This window comes from Pan paniscus, chromosome 2, assembly GCF_029289425.2.
Source record: "Pan paniscus chromosome 2, NHGRI_mPanPan1-v2.0_pri, whole genome shotgun sequence".
Lineage (NCBI taxonomy): Eukaryota > Metazoa > Chordata > Mammalia > Primates > Hominidae > Pan > Pan paniscus.
Genome location: NC_085926.1, coordinates 139,842,797 through 139,866,756, shown reverse-complemented (window position 1 = coordinate 139,866,756; position 23,960 = coordinate 139,842,797). Strand labels below are relative to the sequence as shown.

The following is a 23,960-nucleotide window of genomic DNA, read 5'->3' as shown; positions in this document are numbered from 1 at the left end:
TATATGTCAAAGAGGACCATTAACATAGTCTCAGAAAACTGAGAATTCAGGCCGGGCACGGTGGCTCACACCTGTAATCCCAGCACTTTGGGAGGCCAAGGTGGGTGGATCATAAGGTCAGGAGTTCGAGACCAGCCTGACCAACATGGTAAAACCCCCATTTCTACTAAAAATACAAAAATTAGCCAGGCATGGTGGCACGCGCCTGTACTCCCAGCTACTCAGGAGGCTGAGGCAGGAGAATCACTTGAAACCAGGAGGTGAAGGTTGCATTGAGCCGAGATCGTGCCACTGCACTCCAGCCTGGGCGACAGAGCAAGACTCTGTCTCAAAAAAAAAAAAAACAACAAAAAACTGAGAATTCTGGAAAATGGTTAGCATCTTTTCAGATAAAAAACACAAAACTTAGCATTCTAGTTACTCTCTCAAATTAGTCTCTTGTTTTGTATGGAGAATTATAAAACTATCTTAGGTTAGTCTCTTAAGTCTAAAAAGAATGATGGGAAAATCTGGGAATCATTGGCCTAGGGGATTGTGGACACTGTTCCCCCAGGCTGGAATCTGGTGAGGCTTCCATCTCTTGGGTGGTCCCTGACTCATGCCCTTTCCTTGGCCTTCCTTTGAGTGGAGGGAAGGAGGCTCTGAGTAGCTTGTACAAGCTTGTTATCCGACGTAGGTCCAAAAACCCTTTCAGTTACTTTGGTGATACAGTCTTTCCCCATAATTAGCCAAGAGGCTTTCCACAATGAGGATTACATTTACAAAACGATCTGCTTTTAACAGATGCCTGAAATCATCCCTGTGGCAGGCACCCACTTCAGATTTTTTTTTTTAAGTTGTTATTGTACTTTAATCAAATTCATATACTTTAGATTACTTAAATTGGTATTTTGCTTCAAATTATAATTTTTGCTTCTAAGATAATCTATTATTCAAATTATCTTAGATAGGGTATAAAGTTTTACCCTCACATGATTTTAATAGAATTTCATGACCAGGTGAAACCTACCATTGTCCCCAAACCCTGTCCCTGCAGGGCTGAGGCCCATGATGAAGGTGCTCCAGGCCTAGCCTAGGAGTCGGAAGGACTGTGTCTTCTTTCTTTTGCCTCTTGATTAACGTGTGTTGGGCTGCTGGGAAGCTGGGAATCCAATTTGGGTACTTTCCAAACATATTTGGAAATGTGCTTGTATTACATGTGACATTTTTTCTTAAAACATTTTACTCCTTAGCCTCTCAGGACAGGATTTGGGGTTGTTTTCATTTGTTGAAAGTCTTCTATTTATTGCTTATCTGAAGTAGGCTGTAGCTAACATTTGACTCATGAAAATGAAGTAAGCATTCAAAATGTTTTTTTCCTCAAAGCTAACAGGCCAACTCGGAATAGGGATATCGTAATATTAAAGTAGAAAGGCTTTTCTTTTGTGGCAAAGCTGTAGGCAACTTTGAGAAGTACTGGATTTAGAATAAAATTTCTATCCTCTGTTTGTAACAGAGTTAGAGCTAAAGTTTGTGGGTTTCTATCATCTGTCAGAGGAATGTTGTTTTAATTGGGAAAGTGTTTTATTTGAGATGTCATTCCCCTGACAGAGCAGAATGACTCATGGCTCTCTAAATGGTAGCAATTTCTAGCACTATAGCTGGATTTAGGCCCCCATTCTGTTACTTAAACTATAGAATACAAAACTATTCAGACCTCTCCAGCACCACCAAAAACCCTTTACTTTGTTTCCTGATGCAGGTTTGAGTATCTTTTCAATTTTGACAACACCTTTGAGATCCATGATGACATAGAAGTACTAAAGCGGATGGGAATGTCGTTTGGCCTGGAGTCAGGCAAATGCTCTCTGGAGGATCTGAAACTTGCGAAATCCCTGGTGCCAAAGGCTTTAGAAGGTTATATCACAGGTATGTTAACTGATGCTTTCATGTGTTGTCCCTGATTAAATGTTGAATCCAAACTTGTTAAAACCTTTCTTATAGAAAATTGCAAAATTTTAGAACATCTGTGCTTGTGTCGACAAACTGAAACCTTTAACACTTTAGGACCATTTTTTCAAAAATTAGATTAAATAGATTGTTTCATAACATTATGAACTTACATCTATACCCCACACATTATATATTATTACATCTAAATTGGCTCACTCAGCACTAAATTTGGCTCTTCAGAGAGATCTTGTAATTCCCAGTACCTAGCTTAGAGCCTAGTTAGAGTAAGCTAGTAAAAGCTCAATGAGGGAGTTTTAAAAAATCTTCTCTTAGTGCCCTGTGGATACTTCAAGGGAAACTTTGGGCAATTTACAAAAGAAAGTAGGTACATCCTGGCCGGGCGCTGCAGCTCACACCTCTAATCCCAGCACTTTGGGAAGCCAAGACGGGTGGATCACCTGAGGTCGGGAGTTCGAGACCAGCCTGGCCAACATGGTGAAACCCTGTCTCTACTAAAAAAATACAAAAAATTAGCCGGGCGTGATGGCACATACCTGTAATCCCAGCTACTCAGGAGGCTGAGGCAGGAGAATCACTTGAACCCGGGAGGTGGAGGTTGCAATGAGCTGAGATCGCCATTGCACTCTAGCCTGGGCAAGAAGACTGAAACTCTGTCTCAAAAAAAAAAAAAAAAAAAAAAAAAAGTAGGTACATCCTACTTCCCTCTAATGGAAAATTTAGTATATCTATTATCTGCCCATACATAAAAACATTTGATTAATTGAATTCAGAGAGGAGGAGTGGACTGAAAGTTTAAATGTCAGGGGAAAAAAAGGGCAGAACGGGGTAAACCTGGATTCACATTTGTGTACGCTGCTCCTCTTTACAGTAAAACTTCTCAAGTTGACTGTATTTACTGTTCCTTCTTCCTCTTTCCCCAGTCTTAAGTTGTTCTTATTAAATACTGAGTAGATACAAAGGTTGTTTACGTCTGTAGACTCTGAAGGGTCACAGTACAGTAGACCCCCATGAATCCAGCACCCAGCTGAGGAAAGCACATTACTGTTCCAGTCCACTGCATGCCCCTGCCCCAGGCTCTGTGCCCTTTCCCACCCCTCAAATATAACCATTCTCTTAAATTTCATTGTCATTCACTTGCTTTTCTTTAGAGATAAACCAAAATGGTAAACTGGAAATAATGTATTATTTAGTTTTGCCTACTTCTGGCCTTTATATAAATGAAGTCATAGTAATATACTCTTTGGTGATTTGATTTTTTTTCACTCAATATTATGTTCTTTAGAGTCATCCATGTGATTTAATGTAGATATAATTCATACATTCTTACTCCTATGTAAAATTCCATTATATGAATACATCACAGCTTATCTGTTTATTTTACTGAAAATAAACTGTTTGTTTCCGATTGCTTGATGTTAAAATACAGTGCTGCTTTGAACATTCCTATACATGTATCCTAGTGACCACATGCAAACGTACAGATTGAACTTGTTAGGTCAGAGTTGGATACATCTTCAGCTTTACTAGATGATACCAAAAATTTTCAATTTGATTTTACCAAATTACACGTTCCCCAGCAGAGTAGAAGTGTTCTATTTTCCTAATCAGGTGGGTCTGAAATGATACCATTGTAGCTTTTCTAAATTGAGATTGAATTCACATGCCATAAAATACACCATTTAAAAATGTCAGTTCAGTAATGTTTTGGTATATTCACAAGGTTGCTAATCATCACCACTATCTGATTCCAGAATATTTTAATTTAAAAACCCAAAAAGAAACCCAAACCCATTAACAGTCTCTATTCCCCCATTCTCCCTCAGCCCCTGGCAACCACTAATCTACTTTGTGTCACTATGGATTTGCCTATTCTAGAAAGACGCTTTATGTGAATGGAACCCTACAGCATGGGGCATTTTGTGGATAGCTTCTTTCACTTAGTGTAGTGTTTCAAGGTTCGTTCATGTTGTAGCACCATCAGTATTTCATTCCTCTTTATTGCCAAATACTATTCCATTGTATGGATGGACCACGTTTTGTTTATCCATTCATCAGTTGGTAGATATTTGGACTGTTTCCACTTTTTGGCTATCTCGAATGATGCTGCTGTTAACATTCTTATAAAAGTTTATGTGTAAACATATGTTTTTATCTCTAAAAACATACATCTACGAGTGAAATTGCTGGGTCATATGGTAACTCTGTGTTTAACATTTTAAGGAAATACCAAACTGTTTTCCAAAGCTCCTGTACCATTTACAGTCCAACCAGTGGATAAGTGTTCCAATTTCTCCACATCCTTACTTATTTAGAGACGGAGTCTCACTCTGTCGCCCAAGCTGGAGTGCGGTGACGTAATTTGGCTCACTGCAACCTCCACCTCCCAGGTTCAAGTGATTCTCCTGCCTCAGCCTCCTGAGTAGCTGGGATTACAGGCACCTTGCCACTATGCCCGGTTAGTTTTGGTATTTTTAGTAGAGACAGGATTTCACCATGTTGGCCAGGCTGATCTGGAACTCTTGGCCTGAATTCACCTGCCTCAGCCTCCCAAAGTGTTGGGATTATACATGTGAGCCACCGTGCCTGCCCTCCATATCCTTTTCTACACTTGTCACTATACATCTTTTGAATTATAGCCATCCTCACAGAAGTGAAGTGATATCTCGCTGTGATTTTTGTGGGGGGGTGTGGGGCAGGGTGGTGGTGGAGGGGAGAGAGTCTTGCTCTCCAGGCTGGAGTGCAGTGGCGCAATCTCTGCTCACTGCAGCCTCGAACTCATGGGCTCAAACGATCCACCCACCTCAGCCTCCTGAGTAGCTGGGACCACAGATGTGTGCCACCATGCCCGGTTAAATCTTTTTTTTTTTTTTTTTTTGATATGTTTGGTAGAGATGGGGTTTTGCCATGTTGTCCAGGCTGGTCTCAAAGTTCTGAGCTCAAGCGATCCACCTGTCTTGGCTCCCACTGTGATTTTGATTTGCATTTCCATAATGACTTCTGATGTTGAGCATCTTTTCATGTGTTTATTGACTATTTGTATGTCTTCCTCAGAAATATGTCTATTCACATTGACTTTTTTTTTTGAGATGGAGTCTCTCTCTGTTACCCAGGCTGGAGTGCAATGGTGCAGTCTCAGCTCACTGCAAGCTCCACCTCCCGGGTTCAGGCGATTCTCCTGTCTCAGCCTCCCAAGTAGCTGGAATTACAGGCGCCCACCACCACGCCCAGCTAATTTTTGTATTTTTAGTAGAGACAGGGTTTCACCACGTTGGCCAGGCTGGTCTCGAACTCCTGACCTCAGGTGATCCACCCGCTTTGGCCTCCCACAGTCCATCCTTTGCTCATTTTTAAGTAGAGTTACTTGTCTTTTTATAAAGTTGTAAAGTTATACTGAGTATACTTGAAAACAGAAGCACTATGTTTTACATGTCCTATAATTAAGATTTTTTTCACTAATTTAGAAATCTTCCTGATTTTCCTAATTCCTGAAAATATTACATATTTTGTAGATACAATTTGACTATATAGGTTGGGTGCGGTGGCTTACGCCTGTAATCCCAGCACTTTGGGAGGCTGAGGCAGGCATATCACTTGAGGTCAGGAGTTCAAGACCAGGCTGACCAACATGGCAAAACCCCATCTCTACTAAAAATACAAAAATTAGCCAGGCATGGTGACACATGCCTGTAATTCCAGTTATTTGAGAGGCTGGGGCAGGAAAATCACTTGAACCTGGGAGGCAGAAGTTGCAGTGAACGGAGATTGCACCACTGCACTCCAGCCTGGGCAACAGAGCGAGACTCTGTCTTTTAAAAAAAGAAATGAATATATAAGCAGTGTTTTTGCCTTTGCTTTCTTTTGTTTATTTTATTTGTAAGTATAACCATCTAGAATTTCACATTGCTTATTAAAGGCATTTTAATACTAGTTCTAAGATACATTAAATCCAATGTAAGCAAAAAGGTAGCTTTAATTTTGTTTTATTCTATGATTTGGTCCTTTGCTCACAACAGAAGAGTTTGTTGGCTGAGATTTGGTTTCTGTTTTAGTTCTTCGGTTGGCACCATTCATCCCCTGCAAGGGCCCCCCGCCTCTCCTTGCCCCTCAGCCCACCTGTTCCGTCTCCCCACCCAGCTTTCCTCTCTCCACGCTCTCCAGCCTGGGTCCTGCTGTGTCATTGGAAGGCCAGCAGAATCTGAATAAAGGGCTTACTCAATAAATCACCAGAACTTTATTTTAGCTTACTCCCAGTGAAAAGGCTCAGGGCGATTAGGCAGGCTCTGTGGTTTTGATCTCTTCGTGACCTCATTTGCAGACTGGGATACAGACTTTCTGGTTAGTTCAAAGGAAGAAACATGTGCCTCTCGTGTGTAAAGGGGCAGAATGGCCTGGGTGGGAGTGTGAGAACCATTGTGTGGATCCTGTGATAATAGGAAAGAAATGTAGGCTTTTCCAATTCATTGTAAAAAGAGAATGTAATGTGTTATGCTCACAAACAAGTAAATAGCTGTGTTCTGACAGAAGGTTTCTATAGTTCTATATACTAATTAATATTCAGCACAAGATTCTGGCTTTAATTTTATTTTCTTGTAAGACTTGTCGTTATTTAATGTATTTAAAGTCTGCTATTCTTCTTAGACTTGAAGTCTCTTTTTTTTCCCCAGCTGTCTCAAAGAAAAAGGTTCATAAGACGGTTCTAAAATTAGCATAGTCATTTAGTTTACTTTTTTCCTACGTGGGAATGGCCTCTTGTTTGGATACCAGAGTTTCCAATCTAAATCATATAGTTTCATTTTTTTGTATAGTAATTGCAAAAAGATTTTGATTCAATTAAATCATAGCTCATTTTGGCAGATTACATTTTCTGAGTATGTGTTTGGGCTTATAGAATTTCTTTTTAGGAATTACTTTTAATGTATCTACCACTTATTTTATAAAGTGGCAGCTGACAGAGACTATACTCATTCATTCAGTAACTTTTTTGTTTTTTTGTTTTTTTTGAGACAGTCACTCAGGCTGGAGTGCAGTGGCACGATCTCAGCTCACTGCAACCTCCGCCTCCTGGGTTCAAGTGATTCTCCTGTCTCAGTATCTCTAGTAGCTGGGATTACAGGCATGGATCACCATGCCTGGCTAATTTTTGTATTTTTAATAGAGATGGGGCTTTGCTATATTTGCCAGGCTGGTCTCGAACTCCTGAGCTCAATCTGCCCGCCTTGGCCTCCCAAAGTGCTGGGATTACAGGCATGAGCCACCGCGCCCCGCCACATTTAGATCTTACATGTTCCAGTTACTGCCTTCTTTGAGCTAACACTGTAGATGGGAAGATAAAAAGTATTAAACCAGTAAAATTACAATAAGAATTGATCAGCGTTGTCATAGGATAAATGTGGTATATGTATAGAAAAGAAGATGGCAAGGAGATATCCAAAATATTTTCTTTTCTTTTTTTCTTTTATTTTTTGAGATGGAGTTTCACTCTTGTTGCCCAGGCTGGAGTGCAGTGGTGCAATCTCAGCTCACTGCAACCTCCGCCTCCCGGGTTCAAGTGATTCTCCTCCCTCAGCCTCCTGAGTAGCTCGGATTACAGGCATGCACCACAACGCCCAGCTAATTTTGTATTTTTAGTAGAGATGGGGTTTCTCCATGTTGGACAGAACTCCCAACTTCAGGTGATCCGCCCTCCTTGGCCTCCCAAAATGCTGGGATTACAGGCGTGAGCCACCGTGCTCAGCCCAAAATATTTTCTGTAGACTAAAACAGTAATGTCTGTGTCTGCCTCATTAAAAACATGACTGCATGTGACCTTTTTAAAATAAGAGCTAGTTGTGGGGTGGGGGGAGGGGGGAGGGATAGCATTAGGAGATATACCTAATGCTAAATGACGAGTTAATGGGTGCAGCACACCAGCATGGCACATGTATACATATGTAACTAACCTGCACATTGTGCACATGTACCCTAAAACTTAAAGTATAATAATAATAAAAAATAAAATAAAATAAGAGCTAGTTTGAATTAGAAAGCAACAGACACCAGGAAAAATCTTGTCAGGAAAAAGAATAGATATTTGATGAGTAGCAGCATTGAGTTCACCAGCAGCAGGCACCTGAAAAGACATTGCGGCGGGGGTTTTGGCCAAAACATGTCTGTCTGCCCTCTAAGCAGGGTGGCCTTCTTACCTCATGTATTTCTGATTTGATTTTCTCTTTTCCCACTTCTGGCTTTGGCTCTCAACACCACAGTCCAGGTCTTTTGTGCTGAGGGCAGAAGGCATTGAGGGTGGTACACTGGGCTGTATCCCATGGGCTGTGCTCTGGAGGGCTTGTCTAAGAAAAAAGAGTAAGAAAGTGCCTTTGAGTGTTTTCATTTGAATACCTTCTCTCCATAAGCTGCCTTCCCGTATTTTTTTTTCCTGCTCTTATGTTCTAGAAATTTTTTTTTCTTCCAAGAAGATGAAGAAACCTGGGTTCTTGTCACAGCAAGAGAATTGTCTAGCTGTCATGAAGAATAAGCTTAGCTCTTGCTTTTCTGTGCTTTCCTCAGACTGTAACAACAGCAGCCACAGAACTTGCAGGACCGACATTTTTTGTTCTCGTTTTTTCCTTTAGATATCTCCACAGGACCTTCTTGGTTAAATCAGGGACTACTTCTGAACTCTACCCAATCAGTTTCAAATTTAGACCTGACCACTGGTGCCACCTTACCCCAGTCAAGGTACGTATTTTTTTCAGGGTTAGAAAGGCAAACCCCAGAGCCCTGACTGTCTGTGTAGGGGTGAGCCGGGGTCATGTTACTGCCAGCACAGGTCCTGCTGAGCAGGTTTGTGGCAGATCTCACCAATGGCACCTCCTTCCTGTTTTTATTCCTATGTTTTACAAAACTGTTTATACCACATTAATGAGCCTGTGTGTTTTTAATTGTTTGCTAGTGTAAACCAAGGGTTATGCTTGGATGCAGAAGTGGCCTTAGCAACTGGGCAGTTCCTGGCCCCAAACAGTCACCAGTCCAGCAGTGCGGCCTCTCACTGCTCCGAGTCCCGAGGCGAGACCCCCTGTTCGTTCAATGATGAAGATGAGGAAGATGATGAGGAGGATTCCTCCTCCCCAGAATAAAGACAAGAGAAAGCCTACGTTTCAATATGTGATGCTCATGTGTGTTTGTAGTGTGAGCTCTTGTTTTTGAAATGATTGCTTCAGTCTTTGCCTTTGTTTGCACTGTGTGTTCAGTGAAAACTAGAGAAACACAATAAGCAAATCACATGAAGGCTGAGATGATTGAGATGAAAGTTAACATAGTGTGAATGAAAGTCTGGCCAACAGAGCAGTAGATGATATAACAAAGAAAGCATGCTTTCTGAGGAGATAGTGGGGATAATCCCTGAAGAGTTGGCAGTGTGAGTGCAACTCATTTATCTTCTGTGAGGTGGGATTTTTGTGTTCCTCACACCCATGTAATTATTCTTAGAATTGAGATTGCTACACGGAGCAGTCCTTGACGATCGTGTTTCTGACGTTTCTCTTCCTTGCCTGGACTGCCTTTGACAAGGCAGAAATGAACATGAAAAGTCCCCAGGAGAGGGGAGCTGTGTAGTGAGGGATACTGAGGGCAGTCCTGTGGCTGAGGGGCACAGATTGAACTGCTGAACTAGTTGGAGGTCTAGATGAGGTGCTTTACGCATCAGCTGCCTTAGACAGCTTCTAGAAAGGAGCGAGCGCTACTTCTTAAGTACTTAAGTGACATTTAGATAATTTATAGTAAAACTGAAATTATTATTAGCCAATGCATTGGTGCATAGAATTTACTAGGGCTACTTCTGGAAGCCAAAATAGAATAGCATTTCCATGTGCATTAAATACTTTGCCAGCACTGCCTTTGCCAGCATCCTAAATCTGGAGTTTTACAAAGAAGGAAACTGTATCTTTAGGTTAATCAAAGCTATGCATTTCATATAGCTTTTTCATTTAAAACAAGACAAAGAAACAAATTCCTATGACCAAATTGCTTGCCTACAGTTCCCTGCAGTAATTGTATGATCTCACCCAGTGTGCAATTTGTGAAAATGAACCAAATGTCATTACTTTTGTCTTAAAGAAAAGTCTATTTCAAGAATATGAACAGCAGTGTTTCCTTGTACATGTCACCTTTTTTCACATTTTCATTAATCAGAATGACCTTATTGAGCCTACTCCTGGGGTCAATTGCATTTCAAACTAATCCAATATTTAGATATTTAGTGTTTCACAGAAACACTGGAAAACGTTGAACACTCCTCCTGCCTGGATATATGGTAGTGCAGTTATGTTGTTTATGGCTCAAGATGTCATTAGAAATACTGCAGTGGTGTATTCACAGCTGCTCCTTCTCTGAATGAAAGAGTGTAGGGACACCTGCCACCATGGCCAGACCCTGACTGAATTTCACATTAAGGCTTTGGAAAGGAGCAAATAATAATGGGAGAATTAACTCCAAAACTTTGACCTGAATCATGTGGATTTGTCCCAAGATTATGCTAGATGCACCAAGCATGGCCCAAATTGGTTCTTTTTTAAATCCCATGGGGGAAGTGCAGGCTCCTTCCTGTGGTGCCTCTTTATAGCCTCACCACCATGCTGACACTGAGCATGGTGAGGAGGAGGAAGCTTTGGCTAGCTAAACATGTTTAATAAGGCCATAAAAACTGAGAAAGAAAAACATTCAACTTTAGCTGAAGCTCCTTTGATACAAAAGTTTCATTCTGTCAGAAATAAGCCATAGTACAGACTCAGAGATAGAGGCAGTTTCTAGAGAACTCGGTCTTATCGTGGGTTCTGGAGCACACCTCTCAGACCAGTCAGGAACACTGGGGAGGTGACAGCAGGTCCCCAGGGGCCTGCAGGAACCTTTCAGCTGCACGGATTGGGATTTCCCTCCAAACCAAACTGTCCTTTAAGGGGCAGCCTCCTCTTTTACTAACTCCACCCTTTCTCATCTCTGGGACCCAGCAGGGACCTGGAGAGGCCAACAGCCACTGCTACCTTTGTAGTCTTCAAAATATTGAACTGCAGGTCCCAAGATGAATTTCAGGATTTAAGACAGGTGCACTAATGATAGCCATTCCTTCACCAAGTAGCAACATTCTTGCCAGAGTTCTTGGGAAACCTGTTTTTTTCTCTACTCTCCATCTCTGCTGCTCTCATGCTTTAAATTGATAAAATATGGGCTTGAAAAAAGAAAGCCGCCGAAGACTCTTATCCTTATTGGTGCCCCATCATTGGCCACCCCAGCCATAGGTGTGTGCTGTTGGTGGGAAATGGTCTCCTTCCTCAGCGTTGTGTTTGGGTTACTGGTGAGGCCAGCTCACAGAGTGACATCATGGTCACCAGTACATGTCGCTGGAGTAAAATCTTGCCTTTAGAAACTAGGTTGAGCTGTTCAGAAAGGCCAATTCTCTTCTGTATTCCCCCTCAACATTTATCTGGGTCTAAAGCTCAGCACTGAGTCACAATTTCACACAAGATCAAAGTGAGGCAGTGTTAGGAAACCATGGGCTGGGTGCAGTGCCTCTCGCCTGTAATCGTAGCACTTTGGGAGGCCGAGGCGGGCACATTGCTTGAGCTCAGGAGTTCAAGACCAGCCTGGGCAACATGACAAAACCCTGTCTCTACAAAAATACAAAAATTAGCTGGGTGTGGTGGGGCATGCCTGTAGTCCTGGCTACTCAAGAGGCTGAGGTGGGAGGATTGCTTGAGCGCAGGAGGTGGAGGTTGTAGAGCCAAGATCACACCACTGCACTCCAGCCTGGGTGACAGAGCAAGACCCTGTCTCAAAAAAAAAAAAAAAAAAAAAATGGAAGTTGTGGTCACAATGCCCAGGCTTCTTTGTTATAGTGGCACGCTGGGTTACTTGCCACACACAGATCACTCCTCCCAGGGCTGCTGGCACACACTGATTGTGGGGAGTTCAAGAGGCCTTTTCCCCTTGAGGGTGTGGCTGTCCCCCTTTCAGGCGTGTGGCGTCATTCATGGAGGAAGTGCTGGCTCTACTTAGCACACGCACAGTGGCACTAGGACCTGCGTGCCTGGCCCTCAGTGGGTAGGGCGGTGCTGCCTAGGCACACAGCAGTGCTTACGGGCCCCAGGTGCCTACCAGGCTGCCTTCCTCTTCCCCGCTGTCAGTCTGTGTCCTCCACGTGCTCATTTCCTGTGGTGAGAGCAGTTGTGGTGTTTGTATACCTTGTGCCTTATGATCAAGGTGGGCCTTGGAGGAGGGCGGGAAAGGAGCGACCAACACGGCGGTCCTCCATCCCTCAGTGACACCCACCGCCCGAGAAACTACAGACGATGGCCACATGTTTGGCGTCCTTCAATTTAATTCTTTAAAGAAGTGCTGGGAAGAAAAAGCTATGTGGTTTCTACCATTTTAGCAGGATAAAGAGGATAACTCCTTCCATTAGCAAATTTTACAGTTGTTAACAGTACTCTGCCATATTTGAAAAATAATGCCAGAGTCAGTCCTTGAAAACAAGGTAGCTCCTATCAGATAATTCAAATGGAAATTTTTTTTTTTTTTTTTTTTTTTTTTGAGACTGAGTCTCGCTCTGTTGCCCAGGCTGGAGTGCAGTGGCGATCTCGGCTCACTGCAAGCTCCGCCTCCCGGGTTCACGCCATTCTCCTGCCACAGCTGGGACCACGCCTGGCTAATTTTTTTTGTATTTTTAGTAGAGACGGGGTTTCACCGTGTTAGCCAGGATGGTCTCGATCTCCTGACCTTATGATCCACCCCTCTCGGCCTCCCAAAGTGCTGGGATTACAGGCGTGAGCCACCGCACCCGGCCTCAAATGGAAATATTTCACAGAGGAGTGGTTCAGTTTAGCCCTGCAAGACATCTATAACTTGACTGTTTGCTAAACCACAACTCTTTTTGGCTATTTGGGTCATAGAGACAGCAGAGTTGCTCCAAGTATAAATGTGACTTAGGCTCCCTCCAGCACACAGTGTGTGTGTTGGAGGGAGTGTGGATTAGCAGAGAATGAGAACTACCTCAGCTATTCCTGCCATAACCACACTGAGAGAGGGGGGCACGGTGGGGAGCCTATTTAGCTTTTTTTTTTTTGAGACGGAGTCTTGCTCTGTCGCCAGGCTGGAGTGCAGTGGCGCAATCCTGGCTCACTGCAACCTCTGCCTCCCGGGTTCAAGCGATTCTCCTGCCTCAGCCTCCCAAGTAGCTGGGATTATAGGCGCATGCCGCCACACCCGACTGATTTTTTGTATTTTTAGTAGAGTCAGGGTTTCACCGTGTTGCCCAGGCTGGTGTCGAGCTCCTGACCTCAGGTGATCTGCCCACCTCAGCCTCCCGAAGTGCTGGGATTACAGGTGTGAGCCACCGCACCCGGCTCTATTTAGCTTTTTAAAAATTATTTCCTTTCAAGGGCCCTTTAATATCTATCAAGCTCCCTCCCCTAACAAAATGGGCTGTCCCTGCCCAACAAGTCTGAAATAGACCTTAAAACTGTGCTGCCTTAGTGGTAAGTAAGGGGTGGGGGTTGGACAGTGAATCTTAAGATTTCATCCTTCATTCAGTAAGCATTTGAGTACCTACTGTGAGCAGGCATTGGGGCGGAGCAGCGAGAGCCCTGCCGATGTTGGGTTCTCCTCCTATTGGGGAAACATGATCACAGATGGAACACGTGCAGATTGATTGATGAGTGCTGTGGAGAAAGCAGCAGCGTAGCGGGACCGTTTGGGAAAGGCTACTTTGGCTGGGGGTGGCTGGGAAAGGCCCCTCTGGGAAAGAGACAGTTTTACTGAGTCAGATGGTGGAAAGACAGATGTCTCTATACTTTCTTAACAAGCCACTCTGTCCCATAACATGCACTTGGAATCTCTCCTAAGTTCCAGAGGCCCCACTGTTCCAGTTTCAAGCCTTCATTTTGGAGTCTGTTCGGGAACTTTTAAGACTTCAAAGCAAAGTTAGCTACCAGCAATTTCTGTAAACCAAGAGAAGATTCTAACAAAGATTCACTACTTTCCAACTGAATCTATGCAGTAGAAAAATCATTAGAAAATACAAAAATTAGCCGGGCGTGGTGGCACATGCCTGTAGTCCCAGCTACTCGGGAGGCTGAGGCAGGAGAATCACTTGAACCCAGGAGGCGGAGGTTGCAGTGAGCCAAGATCCCGCCACTGCACTCCAGCCCAGGTGACAGAGCAGGACTCTGTCTCAAAAAAAAAAAAAAAGAGAAATGATTAGAAATTGAGAACTATTTTACGTGTTTCTAAGTTGTTGGCTACATCAAAGAGATCATCTCTATTCTGCATATGGGCTGGCTTTGGTGAAGCTGATGACTGGACTTCTAAGAACCGTTTTCCCAAATGGGTTCCCATATTCATGCACCCAAAGCAATGGTCCCCAAGCACTGATGAAAACTAATATGCATTTCCCAAAGACCCACACTATGTATCAGGAGCCTGCACCATGCCATTTGAATGACCCTCAGCAATGTGCCTCCCTGCCCTCAAATTCCCAGTTGATAACAGTGTTTGGTTAAATTTCCACTCAAGCCAAACATGGTTACTAAGAAGAGAAAAACCTGATGTTTGCATAATATTTTTTTTCCCCTCGAGATGGAGTCTTGCTCTGTTGCCCAGGCTGGAGTGGCATGATCTCAGCCACTGCAACCTCTGCCTCCCGGGTTCAAGCGATTCTTCTGCCTCAGCCTCCCAAGTAGTTGGGATTACAGACATGTGCCACCACGCCTGGCTAATTTTTGTATTTTTAGTAGAGACGGGGTTTCACCATGTTGACCACACTGGTCTTGAACTTCTAACCATGTGATCTGCCTGCCTCGGCCTCCCAAAGTGCTGGGATTACAGGCTTGAGCCACCACGCCCAGCCTAAGATTTTATGATTAAAAATTCAAGCTCAATACCCACATAAATTATAACGTTTCTCAGGAAGTAGTCCCTTAACCAAAACGTCTCTGAGAAGTGATGCTTAGGTAATCTCTGGGATCCGATTTTCCCACGTCTCACTCCACAGTATGCTAAAGAAGAAAAAGTGAGTGGGCACAACACTTTGACCTTCTGGCTAAGCCCTGGGAGTCCCTGACAGGTCCAGAAACTTCTCTGACACCCATTCACCAGGGTGCTGAGATAGGAGAAAGTGCTCATTTATAATGTGTATTCTGTGCAGCTGTTCTCAGACAAGGCCAGATCTTGTCATCTTACCTTTTGCTTTACAAAAAAGGCCTGTTGAAGTCAATGCTGTCTTGCCCCTTGCTGTTTCAGCAGGTTAGACTTTGGTCTTCACTGCTTATAGCTGCGTTGGAGGCCAGCGTAGCTGATGCTCAGGGTCAGGCCTTGCCCCTTCGCCGCAGGTCTCAGGATGGGGGAGAACATCACTCCCACCCTGCTCATTTAGAGATGGGAAACAAGCAAGAGCTTGACTTGCCTCCCATCCCTCAGCCTGTCTGTGGCACAGCCTGCACCAAAACCCAGAGCTTCTTCCCTCCGTGAGGGCCACGCTGTCACCACAGTCCTCCCAGATGGGTTTTGGATTAGCATCAGCCCTGTGTCACCAAGTGCCAAACAGCTGAGGGGTAGAAGTGGGACTCCTTTCCTGAGCCCCAGCATGAGGCTGTGGTGTCAGGTTTAGGCCTCTCTCAAGTCAGAAAACCCCGGGCTGAGACCTCCACAGACAAGGGCTCCCCATGCTGGCCATTGGCAGGGGCCCAAGAAGTTCAGTGACCAACTGGTCCTTCCACACCACACCAGCTGGTGCTGCCCATGTCTGTCGAATCATAACAGGGAAACTTCCCCAGATCACGTTTGGATTTAAAAACTCATCCCTTGTCGTGCTTCAATGCATGCCATTTGTCACTTACCATACTTCACCATGGCCGAGCTTCATGTCACATGGCTTGGCGATTGTGCTTGTTCACACTGGGGCCAGGATTTTCATACTAAAACGTCACTGACAATGGGGCTACTTTTCTCCTGAATAGCTCCTCTGGGCTTGTTGCAGTTCTAGTTTTCCCAGTAGTTCCATGGCAGGTTCAACCTCTCAGTGTCCTGAAAAATGGAACCACCCACTAACCATATGCACTGGCTGCCCAGGTGGCTGCCTCCGGGGATCACGTTTCAGTACTGAGTTCCTTCACGCACTTGGTTCACCACCATCACTCTTGAGTTTTGGACAAAAGAGGTGGGTATGCCGGGCACAGTGGCTCACGCCTGTGATCCCAGCACTTTGGGAGGCCGAGGCGGGCGGATCACCTGAGGTCGGGAGTTCGAAACCAGCCTGACCAACATGGAGAAACCCTGTCTCTACTAAAAATATAAAATTAGCCGGGTGTGGTGGCGCATGCCTGTAATCCCAGCTACTCGGGAGGCTGAGGCAGGAGAATCCCTTGAACCCAGGAGACAAAAGTTGCAATGAGCTGAGATCGTGCCATTGCACTCCAGCCTGGGCAACAAGAGCGAAACTCCATCTCAAAAAAAAGAGGTGGGTAAAGGGCCATGAGCCCAAATCACTAGGTTGTTCACCTTTTCATCTGAAAATGCTTTACTCTGACTATGTGCTATTGGGTTTTATTTCCAGAAAATATAGTTCTCCTTTTTTCTGCATGAAGGATATATCGTGGTGCCACATGCTTTAAGCAATTTAAACAAGAGAGATAAGAGAAAAATGCAACCACCACATCTGACTTGCCCAATGTAGACTTTCCTCTATTAGATTGAAGTACACAACCTAATATGATATATTATTTTGTAGTATCTCAGACTTTGTAAATAAATACCATTATTTTTATATGGAAATTTTATAGAAGAGCTATTTCTGTATACGTAATTACTCCTGATTTTCTGAAATTGCTTCTGGTAGATAACAGACAAGTCCTAAGCAGTGTTCCACTAAGGGTGGTTCCAGGCCTGCCTGCCGTGGAGTTGACTGGGGGAATTTTACAGTTTTGCGATCCTAGGATGCGTCCCAGACGCTCAGTCAGAAGTGCTGGAGGTGGTGCCTGGGAAGCTGTATTTGTAATGAACTCTGATGTTTTTTGTCCATTAAAGTGTATCTTTGTCCATCCTATAAGATTAAAGGAAAGAAAAAGCATCTCAAATGAGTGTAAGTTGTTCTTGAGAAAAAAAATGTATCAGACTTTTATGATTTGAATGAAATGTATTATAGAAAAAAATAAACACTTTAAAATAATGTTAGTCTCATTACTAGTGGGTCAGGATATTTTTAGTTAAAAAAGGAGGTGTTAGGCCACGCGCAGTGGCTCACGCCTATAACCCCACCACTTTGGGAGGCCAAGGTGGTCGTATCATTTAAGGTCAGGAGTTCAAGACTAGCCTGGCCAACATGGTGAGATCCCGTCTCCACTAAAACTACAAAAATGAGCTGGGTGTGGTGGCATGCGCCTGTAATCCCAGCGACTTGGCGCAGGAGAATTGCTTGAACCTGGGAGGCGGAAGTTGCAGTGAGCTGAGATCACACCACTGCAGTCCAGCCTGGGCAACAGAGTGAGACTCCATCTCAAAAAAAAAAAAAAAAAAAAAGCCTTTTTTTTGTTTTTGTTTGTGAGATGGAGTCTCTGTTGCCCAGGCTAGAGTGCAGTGGTGCAATCTTGGCTCACTGCAACCCCCACCTCCCAGATTCAAGGGATTCTCCTGCCTCAGCCTCTGGAGTACCTGGGATTACAGGCACGTGCCACCACACCCGGCTTATTTTTGTATTTTTAATAGAGATGGTGTTTCACCATGTTGACCAGGATGGTCTCCAACTCCTAGCATCAAGTGATCCTCCCACCTCAGCCTCCCAAACTGCTGGGATTAAAATAAAAAAGAACAATAGGCCGGGTGCGATGGCTCATACCTATAATCCCAGCACTTTGGGAGGCTGAGGTGGTCGGATCACTTGAGGCCCAGAGTTCGAGACCAGCTTGGCCAACATGGTGAAACCCCGTCTCTACTAAAAATACAAAAAATTAGCCAGGTGTGGTGGCGGTCGCCTGTAATCCCAGCTACTCGGGAGGCTGAGGCAGGAGAATTGCTTGAACTCAGGAGGCAGAGGCTACAGTGAGCCAAGATCGCGCCATCGCACTCCAGCCTGGGCAACAAGAGCGAAACTCCATCTCAAAAAAAAAAGAAAAATGAACAATAAAATAATGGTGGGCTGTTCGGGTGAGGGTAGTGGGTACTCTGGGGCTCTGCCAGAGAGTAAGGACTGAGACCCTCTTTCAACATCTGAGTTCCTCTTCATGAATTGCCCTCAGAAGGGTGGCCAGGGCCGGGCGCGGTGGCTCACACCTGTAATCCCAACACTGGGAGGCCGAGGTGGGCGGATCACAAGGTCAGGAGATCGAGACCATCCTGGCTAACATGGTGAAACCCTGTTTCCACTAAAAATACAAAAAATAGGCCAGGCACGGTGGATCACGCCTGTAATCCCAGCACTTTGGGAGGCCGAGGCGGGCGGATCACGAGGTCAGGAGATCGAGACCATCCTGGCTAACACGGTGAAACCCCGTCTCTACTAAAAATACAAAAAAATTAGCCAGGTGTGGTGACGGGCGCCTGTAGTCCCAGCTACTCGGGAGGCTGAGGCAGGAGAATGGTGTGAACCTGGGAGGTGGAGATTGCCCCACTGCACTCCAGCCTGGGTGACAGAGTGAGACTCCGTCTCAAAAAAAAAAAAAAAAAAAAAAAATTAGCCGGTCATGGTGGCGGGCGCCTGTGGTCCCAGCTACTCGGGAGGCTGAGGCAGGAGAATGGCATGAACCCAGGAGGCGGAGCTTGCAGCTAGCCGAGATAGCGCCACTGCACTCCAGCCTGGGTGACAGAGCAAGACTCTGTCTGAAAAAAAAAAAAGAAGGGTGGCCAGGTGCCGTGGCTTACCCCTGTCATCTTAGCACTTTGGGAGGCTAGGCCCAGAATTGCTTCCCTGCAATTCGTAGGGAAGATGCTTTCTTATCATCTCTTACACCAAACCAGCATCAGCGAGAACAGCGACAGCAGTCAATATAGAATGCCATGTCCCCAGGCCTCAGGTGGAATGTCACCTGACCTCTGGAACATAGCAGCCCCTCAGCACCTGATCACGCAGTCTCTACCTGTCTCAGGGAGAGGCCGGAACCCTAGATAGCTTATCTCCTATGTTCCAACAAGTTGAGCACGTGGACAATCAGAAGGCACAGAAGGGTGTGGAGCAATTCAGGGGCCAGCAAATAGACCCAGGTCTAGAAAAGGAGATGGCTAAGTAAGCACTCGATGACATATTGGAAGGAATGCATCTTCCCATAAAGACTCCCCCTGGAGTTTCACAGGCCAAATAAGGGTGGCGGTGGTGGGGAAGTGGTGAGCCTGTGCTCAAGCCCCTTACCCCAGGGGTCTCCTGGAGTGGTGAGCCAAGCTGGTATTGTGCCTTCTCCGTTCCTCCCAGCCTAGAGGAGCCACTGACTAGTGCCGTTTGGTGAAGGTGTCCAAGGACTCATGGGAGTAACCACTGTATCACTTGGGCTTAAGAAGGTGCTTTTGTTCTTGTGGCCACATGGGGGATGGCACAGCGACTGAATACACCGCTGACCAGGGGCGATATCTGCAAGCCCACAGAATTGTCTACGAAGAGACAAACTATTTTCAAAAATATTTAAAGAGATTTATTCCGAGCCAAATATGAGTGACCATGGCCCCTGACACAGCCCTCAGGAGGTCCAAGAACATGTGTGCAAGGTGGTCAGGGTGCAGCTTGGTTTTATACATTTTAGGGAGACATGAGACTTCAATCAAGTATGTTTAAAAAATACATTGGTTCGGTCCAGAAAGGTGGGACAACTCGAAGGTGGGGGGCGCTTCCGGCTTATAGGTAGATTTACAAATTTTCTTGTTGACAATTGGTTGAGTTTATCTAAAAACCTGGAATCAATAGAAAGGAAATGTCTGGGTTAAGATAAGGGATTATGGAGAGAAAAGGTCGCAGGCTTCAGAGAATAGATGGTAAATGATTCTTATCAGTAAGGTCTGTGTTGATGTTAATGCCAGCGGGTATAATGAGGCACTTCCCGTTCCTGGCCAGAACCAGTCTCTGAGGTTACATTTTAAGAGCACCCTGGCCAAGGAGAAAGTCCATTCAGATGGTTGGGGGGTGGGACTTAGAATTGTATTTTTGGTTGACAGTTAATTCCATGCCCAGCTTCTTGAGCCTCAGAGAGAAGACAGCTTCAACCCAGAGCCTTTTCCAGAAGAAAGAACCCGACTGGCAGTCAGCTTGCTTGCTTCTGTTCCTACTCCCAGAGCTATGGCTATGTTTTCTCCATTCCTTTTTTTTTTTTGAGACAGAGTCTTGCTCTATTGCCCAGGCAGGAGGTGCAATGGCACCATCTTGGCTCACTGCAACCTCCACCTCCTGAGTTCAAGTGATTCTCTTGCCTCAGCCTCTCGAGTAGCTCGGACTACAGTCACATACCACCACGCCTGGATAATATTTTGTATTTTTAGTAGAGGCGGGTTTTCACCATGTTGGTCAGGCTGGTCTCAAACTCCTGACCTTAAGTAATCCACCCGCCTCAGCCTCTCAAAGTGCTGGGATTACAGGCGTGAGCTACCGCGTGCGGCCTCCATTCCTTCTCCTATGGGAGCTGCTTCTGTATTTCTGTGCGTCTTCTCAGAGTGCTGGCTCTTCTCACTGAAGCTTGCACCTGACGACACCGCCAGCTTCCCCAGTTTCTTGCCAGATGAAGGCTCCATCTGCCGGTCTTACTGTGGACGGCTGCCAAATGCCCGGGGGCTCCCTGATCACTGCCAGCTCAGCCTTCTCTCTGAGAGGCCTTTCCAGCCTCTTGCTGAAACTTGCTTTCAGGAGAGCATCTCAGTGGAAAATGCACAGTGGTGAAGGAAGTCCTGTAGCTGGGGAGGGTGTGGGTGGTGGGGGCACAACCAATCCGGTTAATGTAGAGCAGCATTTGTCATATCCACTTTCTCACTTTCATCCAAATTGCTTCAGGACATTTTTGCCACTGGGGCACAGTGATTCATCCAACCATTTCCTTATTGCCTTCTTATCTCCCGCCTTGGCTAAGGGGCCTAAAGTACTGTGACACATTATGCTAAGGTCAGGAGATTTGTTTTCTTCTTTCATGCCCTACCTACCACTTGGTCATGGCTCTCAAAAGCCGAAACTCAATCATGAGAAGTTTGTGCACTAAAATCCAAAAATGACAATACCGAAAAGGTCCCATCTCCACAGGAAGGACTTTCTGGTTCTGCTAATACATAGATTTGCTTTCAAACCTCCAGCAAAGGTTTTCCTCAATCTGAGTACAACAAGAAGTAATTTTACAGGATGATTTTTTTCCTTGCAGAGACAAGGTCTTGCTCTGTCACAGGCTGGAATGCAGTGACACCATCACAGCTCACTGTAACTTCGAATTCCTGGGCTCAAGTGGTCCTCCCACCTCAGTCTCCACAGTAGCCGTGGTGTGCACCACCACACCTGACTTGTTTTTTTATTTTGTGTAGAGACAGGGTCTCACTATGTTGCCCATGCTGGCCTCAAGAGATCCTCCCGCTTCAGCCTCCCAGAGTGCTGGAATTATGGGCATGATGTATTTTTAAAACTTTAAAACATCTACAGGATTTATTTTAAAAATTTTAAAACATCTAGGTTTTGTCTGCTTTTTTTTTTTTTTTTTTTTTTTTTTTGAGATGGAGTCTGGCTCTGTCGCCAGGCTGGAGTGCAGTGGCAAGATCCCAGCTCATTGCAACCCCCGCCTCCCAGGTTCAAGAGATTCTCCTGCCTCAGCCTCCTGAGTAGCTGAGACTACAGGCATGCACCACCACACCCAGCTAATTTTTGTATTTTTAGTAGAGACGGGGTTCCACCATGTTGGCCTGGATAGTCTTGATCTCTTGACCTCGTGATCCACCTTCCTCGGCCTCCCAAAGTGCTGGGATTACAGGCATAAGCCACCGTGCCTGGCTCACTGCAGCCTCCGCCTCCCAGGTTCAAGCAATTCTCCTGCCTCAGCCTCCCAAGTAGCTAGGACTACAGGCATGTGCCACCACACCTGGCTAATTTTTGTATTTTTAGTAGAGACTCTTTTGCCATGGTAGTCAGGCTGGTCTCGAGCTCCTGACCTCAAGTGATCCGCCCACCTCGGCCTCCCAAAGTACTGGGATTACAGGAGTGAGCCACCGTGCCTGGCCATGTCTGCTTTTTGTGACAGGTCACTGGAGTAGCGACAAGGCCATTTTGACAATAGAACAGTGGTGGCTCTTCTGCATGAAAGACTCTGGCCCATCTTACGATCAGCTAAATAACACTTTCCTCAAGTATTACCAAAATTCAGTTTATAAGTCATGACTAAGAGTGGAAGAAGGGGCTGGGATGCACCTGTAATCCCAGCTACTTGGGAGGCTGAGGCAAGAGAATAGCTTGAACCTGGGAGGTGGAGGCTGCAGTGAGCCGATTTCGTGCCACTGCACTCCCATGGGCAAAAGAGGGAGACTCCATCTCAAAAAAAAAAAAAAGAAGAAAAAAAAGGAGTGGAAGGACACAAGAATGACATACTTTTATTTCAATAAATGCTTTTGGAAATGATTTTTAAGAACAAAAACTAGAGACCTCCTGAAAGTCGGATTAAAGGTTGTGCAGGCCGGGTGCAGTGGCTCAGGCCTGTAATCCCAGCACTTCGGGGTGCCGACGGGGGCAGATCACCTGAGGTCGGGAGTTTGAGACCCGCCTGACCAATGTGATGAACCCCATCTCTACTAAAAATACAAAAATTAGCAGGGCGTGGTGGCGGGCACCTGTAATCCCAGCTACTCGGGAGGCTGAGGCAGGAGAACCGCTTGAACCCAGGAGGCAGAGATTGCAGTGAGCTGAGATCCCGCCCTTGCACTCCAGCCTGGGCAACAACAGTGAAACTCCGTCTCAAAAACAAAACAAAAAAACAAAAAAACAAAAGCGTGCAAAGATGCATATGATGAACTGCATTTTCCTCGGAGCAGTTGGTATTCCCCCCTCCTCTCACCCTCTTTGAACAGACGGGCATTCGGGGAATGGGGGGAGGGGACACAGCATGGCGGGGGTTCCTTGCTCCCTTCGCCAGGGCGGTTGACTCGCACCCTGCTGCAGGACGGAGAAGCAGCCGCTTGGAAACCCCGGGCTTCAGTACTCAGCCGGGTCTCTGGATGTAGACCCCCGGAGTCTGTCTTCTGAGACCGACAAGGCTTGTCAATGGGCAACACAGGCTCCGGGACTTCCGGAAACAGTTTCTCAAGAAACATTTCTGAAACTGCTTGGTTAAGGATGACTCCCGCAAGGGCGACTGTCACCTGCCTGCTGGGCCCGCACCGGGAGACTTGTCTACACATAAACTGTGCAGGTTAAAGACAGGCCAGGCCAAAGAAATAAGCTTGCAGAGGAGAGAGGGTTTTCACCTATTTCCTTCCCTACCCCAATCTCTGAAAGTTTTCTCAGAACCTGGAGGGCCCAGCATGAGCAACTTCCTGGGCTGGGGCTTGGCCAGGGAGGCAGGTGCCTGCCAGGGCAGGCAGGGACCACTCCCTGTCATCGTAACAAAAGATAACACAGAAGCAGATGGGAGAAAAGTCTGGGGAGAAACAACATGAGCAGAAAACCACAGAAATGTAAGTTTACAACACCCCTATGTTATCAGCCGGGGAGCCATGGAGGTGCTGCAGGGCAGTAGCCCGCCAGCAAGACGCCAGGTTTCTCCTTCCAGGTGCTGAGGGAGGGGCTGGTGGTTCAGCCGAGGGGATGAGAAAACCAGCAGCAGCTGCAGCAGTTGGTAAAACGGGCACACCGGGCGTGGTGGCTTACGCCTGTCATCCCAACACTTTAGGAGGCCGAGGCAGGTGGATCACAAGGTCAGGAGATCGAGACTATCCTGGCCAACGTGGTGAAACCTCGTCTCTACAAAAAATACAAAAATTAGCTGGGCGTGGTGACATGTGCCTGTAATCCCAGCTACTCAGGAGGCTGAGGCAGGAGAATCGCTTGA

At 45.7% G+C, this 23,960-nt stretch overlaps 1 protein-coding gene across 15 annotated transcripts in view; it reads left to right on the top strand.

The window, feature by feature from the left end:
- Positions 1–17,146, top strand: part of TFDP2 (transcription factor Dp-2) — a 207,217-nt gene extending 190,071 nt beyond the window's left edge. For 11 of the 15 annotated variants that reach the window (XM_055110570.2, XM_055110569.2, XM_034957528.4 and 8 more), the window contains 3 exons: positions 1,742–1,908; positions 8,565–8,670; positions 8,885–9,093. In XM_055110570.2, coding sequence (XP_054966545.1) covers positions 1,742–1,908; positions 8,565–8,670; positions 8,885–9,068 — 457 coding nt within the window. In that variant the 3' untranslated portion in view covers positions 9,069–9,093. Of the gene's footprint in view, positions 1–1,741; positions 1,909–8,564; positions 8,671–8,884 lie in introns of all 15 variants that reach the window. The other 4 variants (XM_063602581.1, XM_055110566.2, XM_063602582.1 and 1 more) reach the window with 1 other exon arrangement.
- Positions 17,147–23,960: the final 6,814 nt, after the last annotated feature.